This window comes from Salmo salar, chromosome 19 (genome assembly GCF_965601325.2).
Source record: "Salmo salar chromosome 19, fSalSal1, whole genome shotgun sequence".
NCBI lineage: Eukaryota > Metazoa > Chordata > Actinopteri > Salmoniformes > Salmonidae > Salmo > Salmo salar.
The window spans coordinates 48,605,761-48,631,001 of NC_138309.1; the positions used below are offsets into that span (position 1 = coordinate 48,605,761).

Below are 25,241 nucleotides of genomic sequence, written 5' to 3' on the forward strand. Positions count from 1 at the left end.
CACCCTACCTTACACACCCCACAAGCCACTAATATGAACTTTGAACAGCTTGCACATTGCAGATATGGGGAATTGTTTACTACATGTTTACACACACACAGACAGAGTAACCCACAGACAGAGTAACCCACAGACAGAGTAACCCACTGACAGAGTAACTCACTGACAGAGTAACCCACAGACAGAGTAACCCACAGACAGAGTAACCCACAGACAGAGTAACCCACAGGCAGAGAGACCCACAGACAGAGTAACCCACAGACAGAGTAACCCACAGACAGAGTAACCCACAGACAGAGTAACCCACTGACAGAGTAACCCACTGACAGAGTAACCCACTGACAGAGTAACCCACTGACAGAGTAACCCACTGACAGAGTAACTCACTGACAGGAAGATGAGCTTCATCAAAAGCCTCTGACTCATCAATCCAAAGGGCTTGTGCGTGCCTGCGTGTGTATGTGCGTGCGTGCGTGCGTGTGTGTGTGTGTGTGTGTGTGTGTGTGTGTGTGTGTGTGTGTGTGTGTGTGTGTGTGTGTGTGTGTGTGTGTGTGTGTGTGTGTGTGTGTGTGTGTGTGTGTGTGTGTGTGTGTGTGTGTGTGTGTGTGTGTGTGTGTGTGTGTGTGTGTGTGTGTGTGTGTGTGTGTGTGTGTGTGTGTGTGTGTGTGTGTGTTATTGTTGGGTGAATAGTACTTGGCATGCATGGTATGAGTGCTGCATGGTACCAGTGTTGGCTAGACAACAGTAGCTTACCATAATCGCTAGCTACTGTAGCTAGCTACTTCCCCGCATGTGAGCCCTGCCAGTGACAGCTGTCAAAGCAAAGCATGTGTCACGTCCTGACCATAGTAAGATGTTATTTTCTATGGTAGAGTAGGTCAGGGCGTGACAGGGGTTGTTTTTCTATGTTTTGTATTTCTATGTTCAGGTTCTAGTTTTGTATTTCTATGTTGGGTTTGTTTGAGATGATCTCCAATTAGAGGCAGCTGGTCCTCGTTGTCTCTAATCGGAGGTCATATTTAAGTAGGGTTTTTTTCCACCTGGGTTTGTGGGAGATTACTTTTGAGTTGTGTATGTTTCACCTCTGCATCACGGTTTGTTGTTTTTTTGTCAGTTTATTTATATATTGCATAGTTTCACAGTATAAATAAAATGTGGAACGACACACACGCTGCACTTTGATCCGCTCATTCCTACGACACCCGTGACAGCATGCTAAAAGTATCAGTGGCATATTCATCACGCAGATTCTGTTGGAAAACGTTTCTTAAAAATGAAACGTGGAGGGACCTAACTGAATTTCTTTTAGTTGATTACACCAGAGCCTTTCAGCCAACATGCCACTAAGCAAAAACTGATTGAATCAACGTTGTTTCAACAACAAAAATTGGATGACGTGGAAAACTGATTGGATTTGCAACAAGTCGTCAACGTAAGGGAATCTTGTCTTTTTGTCACCCAACTTTTAACCTAAATCCAACGGGATGGTGAATTATTTTGTTGATTTCACGTTTTATTCACATTAGTTGACAACAGAACCAAATGTAAATAAAAACTAGACGTTGAACTGACGTCTGTCCCCAGTGGGAAGTCTTTTATCTCTAAACTGCAGAACACCGTAAAGCAGGGTTATTCAACCGGAGAGGTACTGCATGGGTCCTGAGAAAATATGTAAAACAAAACCCCAAAAAGTCAAACAAATACTAAATATATTTGTATGTTTTACGAATATCGCTAGCAACAACAGAATAAATATGTTGGATTTACCTACAGTAGATAATATGACAATATATTATTTCTATTGATGTCAACTTTATTTCTCAACTCCTAACATTGAGTCAATTACACACATTGGAGTCAATTACACTCATTGGAGTCAGTTACACTCATTGGCACCAATTGCGCTCATTGGAGTCAATTACACATATTGGAGTCAATTACACTCATTGGAGTCAATTACACTCATTGGAGTCAATTAAACTCATTGGAGTCAATTAGACTCATTGGAGCCAATAACACTCATTGGAGTCAATTACAGGCATTGGAGTCAATTACAGGCATTGGAGTCAATTACACTCATTGGAGTCAATTACGCTCATTGGAGCCAATTATACACATTGGAGCCAATTAAACTAATTGGAGACAATTCAACTAATTGGAGCAGATTAAACTCATTGGAGTCAATTACACACATTGGATCCAATTACACTAATTGGAGCCAATTAAAATAATTGAAGCCAATTACACTCATTGGAGTCAATTACACACATTGGATCCAATTACACTCATTGGAGCCAATTACACACATTGGATCGAATTAAACTAATTGAAGCCAATTACACTCATTGGAGCTAATTACACAAATTGGAGCCAATTAAACTAATTGGAGTCAATTACACACATTGATTGCAATTACACTCATTGGAGCCAATTACACACATTGGATCCAATTACACTCATTGAAGCCAATTGAACTAATTGGTGCCAATTACACTCATTGGAGCCAATTACAGTCCCTGGAGTCTTTGACATAGGCTTTGAAAAAGCACCTGTGTATGAATGTACCATTAGTACTTCCTAGAAATTAGACTTTAAGGATGCTTATTTTAACGTAAGCTCACATAATATCATTTTAAAGTTACAATTAGTCTTTAAGGAAGTTTATTTTAAGGCCCCTGAACTCTCGTGTATTTTCTGCGCTATGTAATGCTTTTACAACATACAGAAGTGTGCTGGTTATCAAGGGGCAAAGTATTGACACATTTTTTTTTAATTGAGAGACAGTGAAGAAGTTGGAGCTCTTCTCTGTCTGCATTAACAAGGAAAACACACAGGTCTATCCATCATTGTAAGATTTTTTGTGTGCAAATGAACTCAAGCTTACGGACAATGTCAAATGTGATATAGCGAAGCACCTGAGTGAGCTGAATGCGCAATTACGCAGGTATCTGTCTCGAAACGGATGACACAAACCACTGGATTCATTATCCCTTTCATGCCCTGTTTCCAGTCAACTTACCAATATCTGAACAAGAGAGCCTCATCGAAATTGCAACAAGCGGTTCTGTGAAATTGTATTTAATTTAACCAGAAGCCACTGCCAGATTACTGGAATGGGCTGTGCTCAGAGTTTCCTGCCTTGGCAAATCGCGCTTTTAAGACACTGTTGCCATTTGCAACCACGTACCTATGTGAGAGTGGATTCTCGGCCCTCACTAGCATGAAAACGAAATACAGGCACAGACTGTGTGTGGAAAATAATTTAAGACTGAGACTCTCTCCAATAGAACCCAACATTGCATAGTTATGTGCATCATTTCAAGCAGACCCTTCTCATTAACCTGTGGTGAGTTGTTCACAATTTTATATGTACGATTATTATTTGTGCCTTGGTCCTATAAGAGCTCTTTGTCACTTCCCAAGAGCCGGGTTGTGACAAAAAACTCACACTCATTCTTATGTTTAATAAATGTATTGTATAGTATGTGTGTGGCAAGCTTAAAATGCTGTCAAAAACAACATTGAGAGTGCGCTGACCCTGGTGCTGGAGGGGGTAGTCAGCTGGAGGTTGAATGTTTGAAGGGGTACGGGACTATAAAAAGTTGGGGAACCACTGATCTATTGTATATTTAAATCATTGGCTGTGCGGCTTGTCACCTCTCAGGAGAGTGGTACTTAGCAGGGAGCTGGGCAAAGCGGCATTTTTTATTTTTTTCATGACGACCGTGTGCTTGAGAGTCTTAACATCCATAATCCAATGTGCCTTGCCATTGTCAAAAGACTGGCTGGCTCAGTGGAGTGGTTGCCTACTTTTGCTTGACACAGCAAGTCCAACTCTCCAACCAACTCTGCCAGTTTTGGCACAGAGTTTGGGGCCATAGAGTAGTCACATGATTGGCCACATGGTGGCACTACAGGAAAGGAAGTGAATAGATGCATGGACATAGTTTTTATGTTTTCAGATTGATTATGCAGTGCGTGCTTTATTCATAATCATAGCACGAAGGAACCAAAAAAGAACATCAGACCACTCATCACGCTAAGACTCCATTTTATTATTTTGGATGAACTAATAACAGTTATAGACATAGAGCTGTATCACTTCCTATCACAAACTACACAAATTAGCTTTAGAATAGATATGATTGCACTGGAGAGATACGCTCATTTTGTTGTTCATATGGCGTTACGGGATCCATTGTTGATCTGTGTTTGATTATCTAGCCAGGGCCAGACCCACCATGTTCTGGGCTCTGCTGAAGATGGAATAATACTGTCGGATGAAGATGTCACCCAGAATCCACAGGTCAGAGTTACTAGAATGGAGACCGGTGCGGCAGCCATAGTAGGTGGACTGTATGGGTGGCAGAGAGAGAGAGAACTAGTCAAAACAATGTTACGGTCACTTCATGGCTACGTAAGATCTACACACACCACACACACACACACACACACACACACACACACACACACACCACACACACACACATGCACACACACCTGGCGGACGTAGGTGGAGGCTGGGAGAGTGAAGGCCTGTCCGTGGATGTGGAAGACCATCGCTGGCATGTTGTTGATGTTGTTACAGTTCACCACATTCTGAAAAGAGAGAGACACAAATAGAGGGAGGAGAGAGAGATATGAGAGGAGAGAGAGACGATGAATAGAACAGCGTTTGCTTTGTGAGGTAGACTGTGTGAGTTCTTTTCTGGATCTTGTTGAGTTACGTCAGTAGTGGTGATGGGAACAAATCATTTACACAACATTATGCCTGGTTCTTCGTGACACATCACCAAAACAATATTATATGACTTACGCCTCCGTTGGCGGAGTAGGCTCCCACAGCACGGGCCATGCTGGAGATGTCGGCCTGAGGTCCCACAATATTAGAAGTGCCGGTGTCCACGATTGCCTGGCAGCCGCCGTTACAGGCCACAATCTGGCCGTTCACAGTCACACTGCAATGGACACACATATATACACTGATCAGGAGGAGATGGCTGCTTGAGAACTGTACTTAACCACTTCATCAACCAGTTTCATAGGATTATATAACCCATTAATAACCATTTATAACCCTATAAAACATTCTGTAACTGCAACAGTACCTGTCGACGGTGATCTGCCAGTACATCTGAGAGGACAGGGGGATCCATGCGATCTGGCCGTTGTAGTGGTTGGGGTCAATGCCTCCGAAGGTCACCATGCTACCTACCTCAGAGTTACTGAAGATGGACGACACCAGAGAGAGAGAGGGAGAGAGAGTGGGGGAGTGTGAGTGGGAGAGAGAGGGGGGAGAGAGCGAGGGGGGGAGAGAGAAAGAGGGGACAGAGAGAGAGAGAGAGAGAGAGAGAGAGAGAGAGAGAGAGGGTGCGTCAGTTCATTGTTCCATGTCTGCCAAGCCATGATGGTATGTGGGAGCCATGTGGCTCTGGTCAAAAGTAGTGCACTATATAGGGATTACGGTTCCATTTCAGACACAGCCCTGGTTGACCTCCACTCTGACCACTCACCGAGTCAGGTAAACAGAGAACATGTCCTGGTTGACGAGATGCTGGGTCATCATGTTGTCAAAGACTGGTGTGGCCTGAGAGGCTGCCAGGCGGGGGTAAGCCAGACCCAGGATACCATCAGCCTTCATATGAGCCATGAAGGGAGCCTCCGATTGACTCAGCCCAAAGATCTGGTTCTTCACAGGGATCCCACCCACCTACAGAGGACCAGGAATAGGAGGAAGAGGAGGAGAAGAAGAGGGCAGAGGAAGAAGGAAGAAGAGGAGAATATTTGAGATAGTTCTGAAATCTACACAATGATTCCAGTCCTCATGTTGTTGTGTTGAATTCTGTTCCTTACCACAACGGTGTCGAAGCCCTCGAAGCCAGTCATACTGCCAGTGCCGTATTGGATGGACAGGCTCTTTCCAGCATTCTTGAAGGTAGAGGACAAACCGGGGTTGAACTTGTTGTGGTTGGCTGGAAAGAGGGGAGACACGATTAGTCTGGGAGTGTTTGTGTGTGTGTGTGTTTGTGCGTGTCTGTGTGTGTGTGTTTGTGCGTGTGTGCGTTATATATATATATATATATATACATTCTATATGTATACTTTGTGTATATGTAACTTTGACAATGTAAGTAATAATGAACTTGCCATGTGAATAAAGTCAATTGAATTGAATTGAGAGGTCAGAACAGGATGATGGAGAGAGAGAGACAAGAGAGAGAGTTCATAACAGAATGACAGAGAGAGAGACAGAGAGAGAGGTCAGAACAGAATGACAGAGAGAGAGACAGAGAGAGAGGTCAGAACAGAATGATGGAGAGAGAGAGACAGAGAGAGGTCAGAACAGAATGACAGAGAGAGAGACAGAGAGAGAGGTCAGAACAGAATGACGGAGAGCGATAGAGACAGGGAGAGTTCAGAACAGGATGACGGAGAGAGAGAGACAAGAGAGAGAGTTCATAACAGAATGACAGAGAGAGAGACAGAGAGAGGTCAGAACAGAATGACAGAGAGAGAGACAGAGAGAGAGGTCAGAACAGAATGATGGAGAGAGAGAGACAGAGAGAGGTCAGAACAGAATGACAGAGAGAGAGACAGAGAGAGAGGTCAGAACAGAATGACAGAGAGAGAGACAGAGAGAGAGGTCAGAACAGAATGACAGAGAGAGAGACAGAGAGAGAGGTCATAACAGAATGACAGAGAGAGAGAGGTCATAACAGAATGATGGAGAGAGAGAGGTCAGAACAGAATGACAGAGAGAGAGACAGAGAGAGAGGTCAGAACAGAATGACAGAGAGAGAGACAGAGAGAGAGGTCAGAACAGAATGACAGAGAGAGAGACAGAGAGAGAGGTCAGAACAGAATGACAGAGAGAGAGACAGAGAGAGAGAGAGACAGAGAGAGAGGTCAGAACAGAATGACAGAGAGAGAGAGGTCATAACAGAATGATGGAGAGAGAGAGAGGTCATAACAGAATGATGGAGAGAGAGAGGTCAGTACAGAATGACGGAGAGAGAGAGAGACAGAGAGAGAGGTCAGAACAGAATGACGGAGAGAGAGAAAGAGAGAGAGGTCAGAACAGAATGACGGAGAGAGAGAGAGAGAGAGAGGTCAGTACAGGATGACGGAGAGAGAGAGAGACAGAGAGAGAGGTCAGAACAGAATGACAGAGAGAGAGAGAGAGAGAGAGAGGTCAGTACAGGATGATGGAGAGAGAGAGAGGTCAGAACAGAATGATGGAGAGAGAGAGGTCAGAACAGAATGACGGAGAGAGAGCGAGAGAGAGAGAGAGGTCAGAACAGAATGACGGAGAGAGAGAAAGAGAGAGAGGTCAGAACAGAATGACGGAGAGAGAGAGAGAGAGAGAGGTCAGTACAGGATGACGGAGAGAGAGAGAGACAGAGAGAGAGGTCAGAACAGAATGACAGAGAGAGAGAGAGAGAGAGAGAGAGCGAGAGGTCAGTACAGGATGACGGAGAGAGAGAGAGACAGAGAGAGAGGTCAGAACAGAATGACAGAGAGAGAGAGAGAGAGAGGTCAGTACAGGATGATGGAGAGAGAGAGAGACAGAGAGAGAGGTCAGAACAGAATGACAGAGAGAGAGAGAGAGAGAGAGAGGTCAGTACAGGATGATGGAGAGAGAGAGAGACAGAGAGAGAGAGGTCAGAACAGGATGAAGGAGTGAGAGAGAGACAGATTCCCTCAGATTACACAGATCCACAAAGAATTCAAAAACAAACCTGCTTTTGATAAACTCCCATATCTACTGGGTGAAATATGGAGAATCATCCTGTTCTCTCTCTCTCTCTCTCTCTCCATCATCCTGTTCTGACCTCTCTCTCTCTGTCTCTCTCTCTCCATCATCCTATTCTGACCTCTCTCTCTCTCTCCAACATCCTATTCTGACCTCCCTCTCTCTCCATCATCCTATTCTGACCTCTCTCTCTCTCTCCATCATCCTATTCTGACCTCTCTCTCTCTCCATCGTCCTGTTCTGACCTCTCTCTCTCTCTCTCATCATCCTATTCTGACCTCTCTCTCTCTGTCTCTCTCTCTCTCTGTCTCTCTCTCCATCATCCTATTCTGACCTCTCTCTCTCTGTCTCTCTCTCTCTCTGTCTCTCTCTCCATCATCCTGTTCTGACCTCTCTCTCTCTTTCTCTCTCTCTCTCTCCATCATCCTGTTCTGACCTCTCTCTCTCTCTCTCTCTCTCTCCATCATCCTGTTCTGACCTCTCTCTCTCTCTCTCTCTCTCTCCATCATCCTCTTCTGACCTCTCTCTCTCTCTTGCTCTCTCTCTCCATCATCCTGTTCTGACCTCTCTCTCTCTCTCCCCCATCATCCTGTTCTGACCTCTCTCTCTGTCAATTCAATTCAAGGCACATTATTGGCATGGGAAACATATGTTAACATTGCCAAAGCAAGTGAGGTAGATAATATACAAAAGTTAAATAAACAATACAAATGAACAGTAAACAGTTCACTCACAGAAGTTCCAAAATAATAAAGACATTACAAATGTCATATTATACATATGTACAGTGTTGTAACGATATGCAAATAGTTAAAGTACAAAAGGGAAAATAAATAAACATAAATATGGGTTGAATTTACAATGGTGTTTATCCTTCACTGGTTGCCCTTTTCTTGTGGCAACAGGTCACAAAACTTGCTGCTGTGATGGTACATTGTGGTATTTCACCCAATAGATATGGGAGTTTTCGAATTCTTTGTGGATCTGTGTAATCTGAGGGAAATATGTGTCTCTAATATGGTCATACATTTGGCAGGAGGTTAGAAAGTGCAGCTCAGTTTCCACCTCATTTTGTGCGCAGTGTGCACATAGCCTGTCTTCTCTTGAGAGCCAGGTCTGCCTACGGCGGCCTTTCTCAATAGCCAGGCTATGTTCACTGAGTCTGTACATAGTCAAAGCTTATAGTTCCAATGGAGATCACTCCAAAGTAAGCCAACTAGAGAAGATCAAATAATGAAATAATTATTTCTATTAATAAATACCTCCCTCTACCCTATGATATTATAAGAATTATCTGAATTACACCAGAATACCTATAGGTCATCAGTAATGGAATTGTTGATTTCAAACTAAAGTTCTCCTGGTGAATCAATAATTAAATTAGGAAGAAGATGCCAAAAGACGTGTTTCTGCCTTCTCTGCTGCCTTACATAGTGGAAAGTGTTAAGTGCTATCCATTCTCATGCTTACATCAGCGTCGTTGGTCATCTGCTCGCTGGAGACAGAGAGGCTCTGGTCGTCAAACCTGGTGGGGTTGAAAGGGAACTTCACTCTGTACTCATCCCACAGACCCTGCTCCTCCAGTCTCTCCCTGGCACTCTTCCCCTTGATCAGCGGCACCCTGTAGAGGAGGACAAAGTCTGGTTAGGCAAGCAGCTCAGTTCCAGCAAGTTTCTGGTCAAAGGTCCAAGACCTTCTGGTTAAACCATTGCAATAAACCTTATGGCACCATAGGCTAAACAACTGTGTGTGACTATTCAAATCATTCACTCATTTTGGGGTATTATTTCTTTCACTGCCTTCTGATCTGTTGTGTAATGTAAATATAGTAGTATTGCACGAGTATAGCAGGAGTATAGCAGGGGTATAGCAGGGGTATAGCAGGGGTATAGCAGGAGAATAGCAGGAGAATAGCAGGAGTATAGCAGGATTATAGCAGGAGTATAGCATGAGTATAGCAGGGGTATAGCAGGGGTATAGCAGGAGAATAGCAGGAGTGTAGCAGGGGTATAGCAGGAGTATAGCAGGAGTATAGCAAGAGTAGAGCTGGGGTATAGTGTGAATATAGCAGGAGAATAGTAGGAGTATACCAGGAGTATAGCAGGAGTATAACAGGAGTATAGCGGGAATATAGCGGGAATAAAGTAGGAGTATAGCAGGGATATAGCGGGAGAATAGCAGGAAATAGTAGAAGTATAGCAGGAGTATAGCTTGCGTATAGCAGGAGTATAGTAGGAGTATAGCAGGAGAGTAGTAGGAGTATAGCAGAAGAATAGTGGGAGTATTGAAAGAGTATAGCAGGAGAATAGCAGAAGAATAGAAGGAGTATAGCAGGAGTATAGCGGGAGTATAGCAGGAGTATAACAGGAGTAGAGTTGGGGTATAGTGGGAGTATAGCAGGAGAATAGTAGGAGTATAGCAGGAGAATAGTGGGAGTATTGAAAGAGTATAGCAGGAGAATAGCAGAAGAATAGAAGGAGTATAGCAGGAGTATAGCGGGAGTATAGCAGGAGTATAGCAGGAGTAGAGTTGGGGTATAGTGGGAGTATAGCAGGAGAATAGTAGGAGTATAGCAGGAGTATAGCAGGAGTAGAGTTGGGGTATAGTGGGAGTTAGCAGGAGAATAGTAGGAGTATAGCAGGAGTATAGCAGGAGTACAGCAGGAGTATAGCAGGGGTATAGCAGGAGTATAGCAGGAGTATAGCAGGAGTAAAGTAGGAGAAGAGTAGGAGTATAGCAGGAGAATAGTAGGAGCATAGCAGGAGTGTAGCACGAGTATAGCAGGGGTATAGCAGGGGTATTGCAGGAGAATAGCAGGAGAATAGTTGGAGTATAGCAAGAGTGTAGCAGGGGTATAGCAGGAGTATAGCAGAGGTATCGCAGGAGTAGAGCTGGTGTATAGCGGGAGTATAGCAGGAGAATAGTAGGAGTATAGCAGGAGTAGAACAGGAACATAGCTGGAGTATAGCAGGAGAATAGTGGGAGTATAGCAGGAGTATAGCAGGAGTAGAGTTGGGGTATAGTGGGAGTATAGCAGGAGAATAGTAGGAGTATAGCAGGAGTATAGCAGGAGTAGAGTTGGGGTATAGTGGGAGTTAGCAGGAGAATAGTAGGAGTATAGCAGGAGTATAGCAGGAGTACAGCAGGGGTATAGCTGGAATATAGCGGGAGAATAGCAGGAATATAGTAGGAGTATAGGAGGGGGATAGCAGGAGAATAGCAAGATAATAGTAGAAGTATAGCAGGAGTATAGCTTGCTTATAGCAGGAATTATAGTAGGAGTATAGCAGGAGTATAGCAGAAAAATAGTAGTAGTATAGCAGGAGAATAGCGGGAGTATTGAAAGAGTATAGCAGGAGAATAGCAGAAGAATAGTAGGAGTATAGCAGGAGTATAGCGGGAGTATAGCGGGAGTACATCAGGAGTATAGCGGGAGTATAGCAGGAGTATAGCAGGGGTATAGCAGGAGTATAGCAGGAGTATAGCAGGAGTAAAGTAGGAGAAGAGTAGGAGTATAGCAGGAGAATAGTAGGAGCATAGCAGGAGTGTAGCACGAGTATAGCAGGGGTATAGCAGGGGTATTGCAGGAGAATAGCAGGAGAATAGTTGGAGTATAGCAAGAGTGTAGCAGGGGTATAGCAGGAGTATAGCAGAGGTATCGCAGGAGTAGAGCTGGTGTATAGCGGGAGTATAGCAGGAGAATAGTAGGAGTATAGCAGGAGTAGAACAGGAGCATAGCTGGAGTATAGCAGGAGAATAGTGGGAGTATAGCAGGAGAATAGTGGGAGTTTTGAAAGAGTATAGCAGGAGAATAGCAGAAGTATAGCAGGAGCATAGCGGGAGTACAGCAGGAGTATAGCGGGAGTAAAGCGGGAGTATAGCAGGAGTATTGCAGGAGTATTACAGGCGTATAGTAGGATTAACATACTGGATGATGCATTCGGAGAGAGCCACCATGGCACACAGAACGATAGCCCACTTCATGATGCGATGTCTGGTCTGCTCAGCTGTCCCCTGTAGAACTCGTTCACCTGTGCAAAGAAGCAATTCGTCAATCAACCCATCAAACGCAATGTATCGCAGTTCTTTTGCTCAGCGCAAACCAAGCAAAGTAGAGACCTTGAAAGGAACCAGACTCACCTGTAGATGCCTGTGGATGAGTGATCTGAGACGTGTGTGTGTTGCCTTATATATAGACGGTCCACAGTTCTACCTCTGTATTCCTTTATCGCTACGATAAGAGCGTTTCCACCTGCCATGATAAGTACTGGTGAAATAATGGACGACCTCGAGACAATGTCAATCTGTCGATTACCTCGGTAGTCCACAGTATGTTGGTTCCAATGGCTACATTACAGTAATGTGTGTATACTGTTGAAAAGTGCCAGTTCTAATCATATAATGGCTAACCTGCCGGACAACTCTCTAGGAGATGAGATGTCTTGTGTTGACTCAGTGATATAAAGTAAAGGTCCCCACTTGCAAATACCCTCCTATCAGCACACTTTTCCCTCACACGGTTTACTTTTGGATTATGCAGCCTTATTAAGGCTTCTGTATCTCTGTTAGAATACGATGCCTATCAGCCAGGGATTATTTCATTAACCTTTTGACGGTCGCCTAGGATAGGGGGCGCTACAGCGATTTTTGAAAACAATTCGTGCCCATTTTAAACGGCCTCCTACTCAAACTCAGAAGCTAGGATATGCATATAATTAATACTTGTGGATAGAAAACACCCTAAAGTTTCTAAAACTGTTTGAATGGTGTCTGTGAGTATAACAGAACTCATATGGCAGTCAAAACCCCGAGACAGATCGTAACAGGAAGTGGAATTCTGAATTGCGGACTCAACTTCATCACTTTGCCTATAAATCACACCGTGAGCAATGGTTCATTGAGCACTTCCTATTGCTTCCACTAGATGTCCCCAGTCTTTACAAAGTGGTTTGACCCTTCTACTGTGAAAACTGACACAATGAGAGTCTGTGGAACGTGGTCACATGAGGAGGGCCATCACCATTATGACGCCGGCACCCCTGGCTACCCTCCCCTTTCGAAACGTTTTGAAAGACAATGCAATCGTCCCCCTTGAATGTTATTGGAGCTCTGGTTGAAAAAGGCCCTAAAGATTTATGTTATCCTGTTAGGGCTAGGGGGCAGTATTGACACGGCTGGATAAAAAACATACCCGATTTAATCTGGTTACCACTCCTACCCAGTAACTAGAATATGCATATACTTATTACATATGGATAGAAAACACCCTAAATTTTCTAAAACTGTTTGAATGGTGTCTGTGAGTATAACAGAACTCAAATGGCAGGTCAAAACCTGAGAGATTCCTTTACAGGAAGTGGCCTGTCTGACCATTTCTTGAACTTCTTTTCCATCTCTATCATTTACTAAGGATCTCTGCTCTAACGTGACACTTCCCACGTCGTCCATAGGCGCTCAGAGCCCGGGAAAAAACAGAATGTCGTCATTCCAGCCCCAGGCTGAAACACATTATCGCCTTTCTCAAGTGGCCGATCAAGGGACACTGGCTTATGCGCGTGACCCCGACCGCCCCCGCCTTTGGGATTTTTTCCTCTGTTTGCCGAAAAGGAGATTCCCTGTCGGAATATTATCGCTTTTCTACAAGAAAAATGTCGTAAAAATTGATTTTAAACAGCGGTTGACATGCTTCGAAGTACGGTAATGGAATACTTAGAATTTTATTGTCACGAATTGCGCCATGCGCGTGACACTTCTTTACTATTTCGGATAGTGTCTGGAACGCACGAACAAAACGCCGCTATTCGGATATAACGATGGATTATTTTGGACCAAACCAACATTTGTTATTGAAGTAGCAGTCCTGGGTGTGTATTCTGACGAAGACAACAAAAGGTAATCAAACTTTTATAATAGTAAATATGATTATGGTGAGTGCTAAACTTGCCGGGTGTCTAAATAGCGAGCCCGTGATGCCTGGGCTATGTACTTAGAATATTGCAAAATGTGCTTTCACCAAAAAGCTATTTTAAAATCGGACATATCGAGTGCATAGAGGAGGTCTGTATCTATAATTCTTAAAATAATTGTTATGCTTTTTGTGAACGTTTATCGTGAGTAATTTAGTAAAATGTTAGCGAATTCCCCGGAAGTATGCTAGTTCTGAACGTCACATGCTAATGTAAAAAGCTGGTTTTTGATATAAATATGAACTTGATTGAACAAAACATGCATGTATTGTATAACATAATGTCCTAGGGTTGTCATCTGATGAAGATCATCAAAGGTGAGTGCTGCATTTAGCTGTCTTCTGGGTTTTGGTGACATTATATGCTGGCTTGAAAAATGGGTGTCTGATTATTTCTGGCTTGGTACTCTGCTGACATAATCTAATGTTTTGCTTTCGTTGTAAAGCCTTTTTGAAATCGGACAGTGTGGTTAGATTAACGAGAGTCTTGTCTTTAAATGGCTGTAAAATAGTCATATGTTTGAGAAATTGAAGTAATAGGATTTTTAAGGTTTTGAAAATCGCGCCACAGGATAGCAGTGGCTGTTACGTAGGTGGGACGAATTCGTCCCGCCTAGCCTAGAGAGGTTATACAACGTTTGACATGTTTGAACGAACCTAAATAAAAAAATATATACATTTTGTTGAGAGAGAAGTCCCGCGGCCGACGGAACTTTTGGAGCAGCCTTCAGAACGCGTTAACAAGAACAAGCTATTGGGACGTAAAGGATTAACTTTTTCGAACGAAAATACATTTGTTGTGGACCTGGGATTCCTGGAAGTGCCTTCTCATGAAGATAATCAAAGGTAAGGGATTATTGACAATAGTATACAAGACTAGATTTGATATGCGATTGTTCCAAGATGGCGCTGACCTGTATTGCTAGCCTATTTTTCTGAGTATCGCATCCCCTTTTATCGCAAAGTGTGATTACCCAGTAAAGTTATTTTTAAATCTGGCATTGCAGGTGCTTTCAAGAGATGCTAATCTATAAATCTTAGAATGACAATATTACATTTTAAAAATGTTTTCGAATAGTAATTTAGTAAATTGTAGTGCTGTTTCACCGGACGCATTTGAGGGAAAATAGTTAGTCAACGTCACGCGCCGATGTAAAATGCTGTTTTTATATATAAATATGAACTTTTTCGAACAAAAGAATGCATGTATTGTGTAACATGATGTCCTAGGAGTGTCATCTGATGAAGATTGTCAAAGGTTAGTGCTGCATTTAGCTGTTTTTTGGTTATTTGTGATGAATGTGGTTGGTCGGAAATTGGCTATGTGGCTACTTTTACGATATACTCCTCTAACATAATCTAATGTTTTGCTTTTGCTGTAAAGCCTTTTTGAAATCGGACAATGTGGTTGGATTCAGGAGAGGTGTATCTATAAAACAGTATAACATAGTCCTATATTTGAAAAAAATATATATTACATTTTGTTATGCTAATGGCAATAGGATTTTTTCGCAGGATGTCCATCCCGCATACGGGGCGAGCCCGTCAAGAGTTAACTAACATGGCACATTTATGTGAACATTCACAATGTTAACAAATATCTTGGTCATTATTTAAAGATAAATGTCACAATATGTTTCAAATAGAAAACATAAAGGACATTCAACACAAAACACAATGTTACTTCTGGGCCAAGTGGCCGTATGTCTTCACTGATCAGAAAGAAAAATATATCTGCCATGGTCCTTTGAGATTAAAACAATTATACTCTATTTAAATATTTTTTTATACAATAGATACATACACAAGAAGTAAAAGGTAAACAAACCCAGTCCCCCGAATATGTACAGTTGAAGTCAGAAGTTTACATACACCTTAGCCAAATAATTTAAACTCAGTTTTTCACAATTCCTGACATTTAATCCTAGTAAAGATTCCCTGTTTTAGGTCAGTTAGGATCACCACTTTATTTTAAGAATGTGAAATGTCAGAATAATAGTTGAGAGAATTATTTATTTCAGCTTTTATTTATTTCATCACGTTCCCACTGGGTCAGAAGTTTACATACACTCAATTAGTATTTGGTAGCAAACGTTTCGGGTAGCCTTCCACAAGCTTCCCACAATAAGTCGGGTGAATTTTGGCCCATTCCTCCTGACAGAGCTGGTGTAACTCGCACAAGCTTTTTCAGTTCTGCCCACAAATTATCCATGGGATTGAGGTCAGGGTTTTGTGAAGGCCACTCCAATACCTTGACTTTGTTGTCCTTATTGCCACAACTTTGAAAGTATTTTGCCACAACTTTGGAAGTTTGCATGGGGTCATTGTCCATTTGGAAGACCCATTTGCGACCAAGCTTCAACTTCCTGACTGATGTCTTGAGATGTTGCTTCAAAAACTGATTGGATTTGCAACAAGTCGTCAACGTAAGGGAATTTTGTCTTTTTGTCACCCAACTTTTAACCTAAATCCAATGGGATGGTGAATTATTTTGTTGATTTCACGTTTTATTCACATTAGTTGACAACAGAACCAAATGTAAATAAAAACTAGACGTTGAACTGACGTCTGTCCCCAGTGGGAAGTCTTTTATCTCTAAACTGCAGAACACCGTAAAGCAGGGTTATTCAACCGGAGAGGTACTGCATGGGTCCTGAGAAAATATGTAAAACAAAACCCCAAAAAGTCAAACAAATACTAAATATATTTGTATGTTTTACGAATATCGCTAGCAACAACAGAATAAATATGTTGGATTTACCTACAGTAGAAAATATGAGAATATCTTCTTTCTATTGATGTCAACTTTATTTCTCAACTCCTAACATTGAGTCAATTACACATATTGGAGTCAAGTACACTCATTGGAGTCAATTACACTCATTGGAGCCAATTACACTTTGGAGTCAATTACACTTTGGAGTCAATTACACTCATTGGAGTCAATTACACACATTGGAGTCAATTTCACACTTAGGAGTCAATTACACATATTGGAGTCAATTACACACATTGGAGTCAATTACACACATTGGAGTCAATTACACTTTGGGGTCAATTACACTTTGGAGTCAATTACACTCATTGGAGTCAATTACACACATTGGAGCCAATTACACTTAGGAGTCAATTACACATATTGGTGTCAATTACACACATTGGAGTCAATTACACACATTGGAGTCAATTACACATTGGAGTCAATTACACTTTGGGGTCAATTACACTCATTGGAGTCAATTACACATATTGGAGTCAATTACACTCATTGGAGTCAATTTCACTCATTGGCGCCAATTAAACTAATGGGAGCAATTACACACATTGGAGCCAATTAAACTAATTGGAGTCAGTTACACACATTGATTCCAATTACACTCATTGGAGCCAATTACACACATTGGATCCAATTACACTCATTGAAGCCAATAAATCTAATTGGAGCCAATTACACTCATTGGAGCCAATTACCGTCACTGTAGTTTTTGACATAGGCTTTGAAAAAGCACCTGTGTATGAATGTGGACAGTTCCATTAGTACTTCCTAGAAATTAGACTTTAAGGATGCTTATTTTAATGTTAGCTCACGTAATATAATTTTAAAGTTACAATTAGACTTTAAGGATGTTTACTTTAAGGCCCCTGAACTCTCGTGTATTTTCTGCGCTATGCAACGCTTTTACAACATACACAAATGTGCTGCTTATCAAGGGGCAAAGTATTGACACATTTCTTTTTAATTGAGAGACAAGTTTAAGTTTTCTTTACTGACCATCATTTTCACTTGTCTGACCTCTTACATGATGACGAGTTTCTCACACAACTGGCCTATCTGGATGATGTTTTTTTTCTCACCTGAATGATCTGAATCTAGGATTACAGGGACTCTCCGCAACTATATCCAATGTGCGGAACAAAATTGAGGCTATGATTAAGAAGTTGGAGCTCTTCTCTGTCTGTATTAACAAGGAGAACACACAGGTCTTTCCATCATTGTATGATTTTTTGTGTGCAAATTAACTCAAGCTTACGGGCAATGTCAAATGTGATATAGCGAAGCACCTGAGTGAGTTGGGTGCGCAATTACGCAGGTACTTTCCAAAAAACGGATGACACAAACCACTGGATTCGTTATGCCTTTCATGCCCTGCCTCCAAATTGCAACAAGCGGTTCTGTGAAAATGTTATTTTATTTAACCAGAAGCCACTGCTAGATTACTGGATTGGGCTGCGCTCAGAGTTTCCTGCCTTGGCAAATCGCGCTTTTAAGACACTGTTGCCATTTGCAACCACGTACCTATGTGAGAGTGGATTCTCGGCCCTCACTAGCATGAAAACGAAATACAGGCACAGACTGTGTGTGGAAAATGATTTAAGACTGAGACTCTCTCCAATACAACCCAACATTGCAGAGTTATGTGCATACTTTCAAGCACACCCTTCTCATTAACCTGTGGTGAGTTATTCACAATTATATATGTAAGATAGTTAAATAAAGAGCAAAATTATTGGTTATTATATTATTATTTGTGCCTTGGTCCTATAAGAGCTCTTTGTCACTTCCCACGAGCCGGGTTGTGACAAAAAACTCACACTCATTCTTATGTTTAATAAATGTATTGTATAGTATGTGTGTGGCAAGCTTAAAATGATGTCAAAAACAACATTGAGAGTGCGCTGACCCTGGTGCTGGAGGGGGTAGGCAGCTGGAGGTTGAATGTTTGAAGGGGTACGGGACTATAAAATGTTGGGGAACCACTGATCTAGTGTATATTTAAATCATTGGCTGTGCGGCTTGTCACCTGTCAGGAGAGTGGTACTTAGCAGAGAGCTGGGCAAAGCGGCATTTTTTATTTTTTTCATGACGACCGTGTGCTTGAGAGTCTTAACATCCATAATCCAATGTGCCTTGTCATTGTCAAAGGACTGGCTGGCTCAGTGGAGTGGTTGCCTACTTTTGCTTGACACAGCAAGTCCAACTCTCCAACCAACTCTGCCAGTTTTGGCACAGAGTTTGGGGCCATAGAGTAGTCACATTTATTTATGTATTTATTTCACCTTTATTTATCCAGGTAGGCAAGTTGAGAACAAGATCTCATTTACAATTGCGACCTGGCCAAGATAAAGCAAAGCCGTTTGACACATATAACAACACAGAGTTACACATGGAGTAAAACAAACCTACAGTCAATAATATAGTAGAAAAAAAAGTATATTTTCAAAGTGAACAAATGAGATGAGAAAAGGGAGGTAAAGGCAAAAAAGGCCATGGTGGCGAAGTAAATACAATATAGCAAGTAAAAAACACTGGAATGGTAGATTTGCAGTGGAAGAAAGTGCAAAGTAGAAATAGAAATAATGGGGTGCAAAGGAGCAAAATAAATAAATAAATAAATACAGTAGGAGAAGAGGTAGTGGTTTCGGCTAAATTATAGATGGGCTATGTACAGGTGCAGTAATCTGTGAGCTGCTCTGACAGCTGGTGCTTAAAGCTAGTGAGGGAGATGAGTGTTTCCAGTTTTAGAGATTTTTGTAGTTCGTTCCAGTCATTGGCAGCAGAGAACTGGAAGGAGAGGTGGCCGAAGGAGGAATTGGCTTTGGGGGTGACCAGAGAGATATACCTGCTGGAGCGCGTGCTACGGGTGGGTGCTGCTATGGTGACCAGCGAGCTGAGATAAGGGGGAACTTTACCTAGCAGGGTTGTTACGTGTGACACGTTTTTCTTGCTCCCCATTTTCCCATGTTAGTTTGTTTGTGTCCTAGGCATTACAGGTGTACTGAGTTGCGGCTGACGATGGTGGGCGTGGCTTCGGTCGGGAGTCCTGGCAGCTGTAGCTGATTGACGAGAAGATATCTGTTTGCCGTGTGAGAAGAGAGAGAGAGAGAGAGAGAGAGAGAGGGGACACGTGTTTTTTGTTTGGCTAGTTGAGGATTTGATGATTTGTTGTTTTAATTTATCTTTGTTTGTGTTTCAGCCTGTCCTCTTGAGGTACTCCACCCTAACTAAGTCCTGGAGAAGGGAAAATGTAGATCTGCCCATGGGTGTACATTCCCACGGAGATAACCCATTGTTTTATACACTAGATTAGCCGGGTGGGTGTCACCCTTGTATTTTCTTGGAATCAGGTAGGACAGTGGGTTAGGGTTTAGAGTGTGTTAGGAAGGATTATATGTGTAGAAGAGGAGGGACCTTTTGTTTATTTTTATTAATTGGACCCCAAACATTCCCTTCTCTTACGTTCCCTGGTTGTTGTTTTTTTTGTTTTCTTACTGATTCTTTACGGGTGTTTTATATTGTTTGTTTATTTGCTTGTTTAATTGCTTAACTAAACATCCCCCGAGTGCTAACCTTGAGTTCTGGTTGTGGTCTGGTTATTTCCGCTCATTACACCCCACATTTCTTCCCCATCCATCTGGTTTACCTTGTGTGCGTAAGCACAGGCATTTACGTCTCCTCCTCAGGCGAGCTACACCCGAGGGGAGAACGTAAGAAGGGTCTTTTAGATGACCTGGAGCCAGTGGGTTTGGCGACAAGTATGAAGCAAGGGCCAGCCAACGAGAGTGTACAGGTCACAGTGGTGGGTAGTATATGGGGCTTTGGTGACAAAACGGATGGCACTGTGATAGACTGCATCCAATTTATTGAGTAGGGTATTGGAGGCTATTTTGTAAATGACGTCGCCGAAGTCGAGGATCGGTAGGGTGGTCAGTTTTACGAGGGTATGTTTGGCAGCATGCGTGAATGATACTTTGTTGCGAAATAGGAAGCCAATTCTAGATTTAACTTTGGATTGGAGATGTTTGTTGTGAGTCTGGAAGGAGAGTTTACAGTCTAACCAGACACCTAGGTATTTGTTGTTGTCCACATATTCTAAGTCAGAACCGCCCAGAGAGGCAGCTGCAGGCAGCGATCGGTTGAAGAGCATGCATTTAGTTTTACTTGTAATTTAGAGCAGTTGGAGGCCACGGAAGGAGAGTTGTATGCATTGAAGCTCGTCTGGAGGGTAGTTAACACAGTGTCCAAAGAAGGGCCAGAAGTATACAGAATGGTGTCGTCTGCGTAGAGGTGGATCAGCGACTCACCAGCAGCAAGAGTGACATCATTGATGTATACAGAGAAAAGAGTCGGCCCAAGAATTGAACCCTGTGGCACCCCCATAGAGACTGCCAGAGGCCCAGACAACAGGCCCTCCGGTTTGACACACTGAACTCTATCAGAGAAATAGTTGGTGAACCAGGCGAGGCAATCATTTGAGAAACCAAGGCTATTGAGTCTGTCGATGAGGATGTGGTGATTGACAGAGTTGAAAGCCTTGGCCAGGTCAATGAATACGGCTGCACAGCATTGTTTCTTATCGATGGCGGTTAAGATATCGTTTAGGACCTTGAGCGTGGCTGAGGTGCACCCATGACCAGCTCTGAAACCAGATTGCATACCGGAGAAGGTGCGGTGGGATTCGAAATGGTCGGTAATCTGTTTGTTGACTTGGATTTCGAAGACTTTAGAAAGGCAGGGTAGGATAGATATAGGTCTGTAGCAGTTTGGGTCAAGAGTGTCCCCCCCTTTGAAGAGGGGGATGACCGCAGCTGCTTTCCAATCTTTGGGAATCTCAGACGACACGAGAGGTTGAACAGGCTAGTAATAGGGGTTGCAACAATTTCGGCAGATCATTTTAGAAAGAAAGGGTCCAGATTGTCTAGCCCGGCTGATTTGTAGGGGTCCAGATTTTGCAGCTCTTTCAGAACATCAGCTGACTGGATTTGTGAGAAGGAGAAATGGGGAAGGCTTGGGCGAGTTGCTGACGAGGGTGCAGTGCTGTTGACCGGGGTAGGTGTAGCCAGGTGGAAAGAATGGCCAGCCGTAGAAAAATGCTTATTGAAATTCTCAATTATAGTGGATTTATCGGTGGTGACAGTTTCCTATCCTCAGTGCAGTGGGCAGCTGGGAGGAGGTGCTCTTATTCTCCAAGGACTTTACAGTGTCCCAGAACTTTTTTGAGTTTGTGTTGCAGGAAATACATTTCTGCTTGAAAAAGCTAGCCTTTGCTTTTCTAACTGCCTGTGTATATTGGTTTCTAACTTCCCTGAAAAGTTGCATATCACGGGGGCTGTTCGATGCTAATGCAGAACGCCACAGGATGTTTTTGTGTTGGTTAACTTCTCTAGGGCCAGTGGGACAATTTCGTCCCACCTACGTAACAGCCAGTGGAATCCCGTGGCGCGTTATTCAAATACCTTAGAAATGCTATTACTTCAATTTCTCAAACATATGACTATTTTACACCATTTTAAAGACAAGACTCTCGTTAATCTAACCACATTGTCCGATTTCAAAAAGGCTTTACAACGAAAGCAAAACATTAGATTATGTCAGCAGAGTACCCAGCCAGAAATAATCAGACACCCATTTTTCAAGCTAGCATATAATGTCACATAAACCCAAATCACAGCTAAATGCAGCACTAACCTTTGATGATCTTCATCAGATGACAATCTTAGGACATTATGTTATACAATACATGCATGTTTTGTTCAATCAAGTTCATATTTATATCAAAAAACAGCTTTTTACATTAGCATGTGACGTTCAGAACTAGCACACCCCCCGCAAACTTCCGGTGAATTTACAAAATTATTCACAATAAACGTACACAAAAAACATAACAATTATTTTAAGAATTATAGATACAGAACTCCTCTATGCACTCGCAATGTTCGATTTTAAAATAGCTTTTCGGTGAAAGCGCATTTTGCAATATTCTAAGTAGATAGCCCGGCATCACATGGCTAGCTATTTAGACACCCACCAAGTTTAGCCCTCACCAAAGTCAGATTTACTATAAGAAAAATGTTATTACCTTTGCTGTTCTTCGTCAGAATGCACTCCCAGGACTTCTACTTCAATAACAAATATTGGTTTGGTTCAAAATAATCCATAGTTATATCCAAAGTTATATCGTGCGTTCAAGACACTATCCGAAAGGGTAAAGAAGGGTGACGCGCCCGACGCGTTTCGTGCCAAAAAAATTCTAAATATTCCATTACCGTACTTCGAAGCATGTCAACCGCTGTTTAACCTCTCTAGGCTAGGCGGGACGAATTCGTCCCACCTACGTAACAGCCACTGCTATCCTGTGGCGCGATTTTCAAAACCTTAAAAATCCTATTACTTCAATTTCTCAAACATATGACTATTTTACAGCCATTTAAAGACAAGACTCTCGTTAATCTAACCACACTGTCCGATTTCAAAAAGGCTTTACAACGAAAGCAAAACATTAGATTATGTCAGCAGAGTACCAAGCCAGAAATAATCAGACACCCATTTTTCAAGCCAGCATATAATGTCACCAAAACCCAGAAGACAGCTAAATGCAGCACTCACCTTTGATGATCTTCATCAGATGACAACCCTAGGACATTATGTTATACAATACATGCATGTTTTGTTCAATCAAGTTCATATTTATATCAAAAACCAGCTTTTTACATTAGCATGTGACGTTCAGAACTAGCATACCCCCCGCAAACTTCCGGGGAATTCGCTAACATTTTACTAAATTACTCACGATAAACGTTCACAAAAAGCATAACAATTATTTTAAGAATTATAGATACAGACCTCCTCTATGCACTCGATATGTCCGATTTTAAAATAGCTTTTTGGTGAAAGCACATTTTGCAATATTCTAAGTACATAGCCCAGGCATCACGGGCTCGCTATTTAGACACCCGGCAAGTTTAGCACTCACCATAATCATATTTACTATTATAAAAGTTTCATTACCTTTTGTTGTCTTCGTCAGAATACACACCCAGGACTGCTACTTCAATAACAAATGTTGGTTTGGTCCAAAATAATCCATCGTTATATCCGAATAGCGGCGTTTTGTTCGTGCGTTCCAGACACTATCCGAAATAGTAAAGAAGTGTCACGCGCATGGCGCAATTCGTGACAATAAAATTCTAAGTATTCCATTACCGTACTTCGAAGCATGTCAACCGCTGTTTAAAATCAATTTTTACGACATTTTTCTCGTAGAAAAGCGATAATATTCCGACAGGGAATCTCCTTTTCGGCAAACAGAGGAAAAAATCCCAAAGGCGGGGGCGGTCGGGGTCACGCGCATAAGCTAGTGTCTCTTGATCGGCCACTTGAGAAAGGATATAATGTGTTTCAGCCTGGGGCTGGAATGACGACATTCTGTTTTTTCCCGGGCTCTGAGCGCCTATGGACGACGTGGGAAGTGTCACGTTAGAGCAGAGATCCTTAGTAAATGATAGAGATGGAAAAGAAGTTCAACAAATGGTCAGACAGGCCACTTCCTGTAAAGGAATCTCTCAGGTTTTGACCTGCCATTTGAGTTCTGTTATACTCACAGACACCATTCAAACAGTTTTAGAAAATTTAGGGTGTTTTCTATCCATATGTAATAAGTATATGCATATTCTAGTTACTGGGTAGGAGTGGTAACCAGATTAAATCGGGTATGTTTTTTATCCAGCCGTGTCAATGCTGCCCCCTAGCCCTAACAGGTTAAAATAATTTTTTATGCCATTTTCCTCGTAAAAAAGCGATAATATTCCGACCGGGAAAGCGTGTTTTAGTACAAAGAGAGAGAAAATAAAAACATGGTGTCGCCCCATGCACGCGCCTCAGTCTGATGGTCCTCTGATAGAGCACTTACCAAAGGCGCTAATTTTTTTCAGCCTGGGGCTGGAATTACATCATACAGCTTTTTCCCGGGTTCTGAGAGCCTATGGGAGCCGTAGGAAGTGTCACGTTACAGCAAAGATCCTAAGTTTTCAATAAACAGAGCCAAGAAGCCCAAGGAATGGTCAGAGAGGGTACTTCCTGTACAGAATCTTCTCAGGTTTTTGCCTGCCATATGAGTTCTGTTATACTCACAGACACCATTCAAACAGTTTTAGAAACTTTAGGGTGTTTTCTATCCAAAGCCAATAATTATATGCATATTCTAGTTTCTGGGCAGTAGTAATAACCAGATTAAATCGGGTACGTTTTTTATCCGGCCGTGTAAATACTGCCCCCTAGCCCTAACAGGTTAAGGGCAGTCAGGTCTGGAGAGAACAAAGGGCTATATCTGTTCCAGGTTCTAAATTTCTTGAATGGGGCATGCTTATTTAAGATGGTGAGGAAGGCATTTAAAAAAAATAACCAGGCATCCTATACTGAAAGGATGAGGTCAATATCCTTCCAGGATACCCGGGCCAGGTCGATTAGAAAGGCCTGCTCGCTGAAGTGTTTCAGGGAGCGTTTGACAGTGATGAGTGGAGGTCGTTTGACCGCTGACCCATTACGGATGCAGGCAATGAGGCAGTGATCGCTGAGATCTTGGTTGAAAACAGCAGAGGTCAAATTGGTTAGGATGATATCTATGAGGGTGCCCGTGTTTACGGCTTTGGGGTGGTACCTGGTAGGTTCATTGATACTTTGTGTGAGATTGAGGGCATCAAGCTTAGATTGTAGGGTGGCTGGGGTCTTAAGCATGTCCCAGTTTA

General features: G+C 42.4%; 1 protein-coding gene across 1 annotated transcript; it reads right to left on the reverse strand.

Annotated features, from left to right (window-relative positions):
* Nucleotides 1-4,034: 4,034 nt before the first annotated feature.
* LOC106578900 (pepsin A-like) lies at nt 4,035-11,784 on the reverse strand. The gene is made up of 9 exons (XM_082965757.1): nt 11,682-11,784; nt 9,224-9,374; nt 8,911-8,969; nt 5,854-5,998; nt 5,514-5,710; nt 5,109-5,225; nt 4,817-4,958; nt 4,501-4,599; nt 4,035-4,354 (listed from the first exon to the last, which is right to left on the reverse strand). Exons 1-9 carry the CDS (start codon nt 11,735-11,737, stop codon nt 4,217-4,219), a joined length of 1,104 nt encoding a protein of 367 aa, XP_082821883.1. The 5' UTR covers nt 11,738-11,784; the 3' UTR covers nt 4,035-4,216.
* Nucleotides 11,785-25,241: the final 13,457 nt, after the last annotated feature.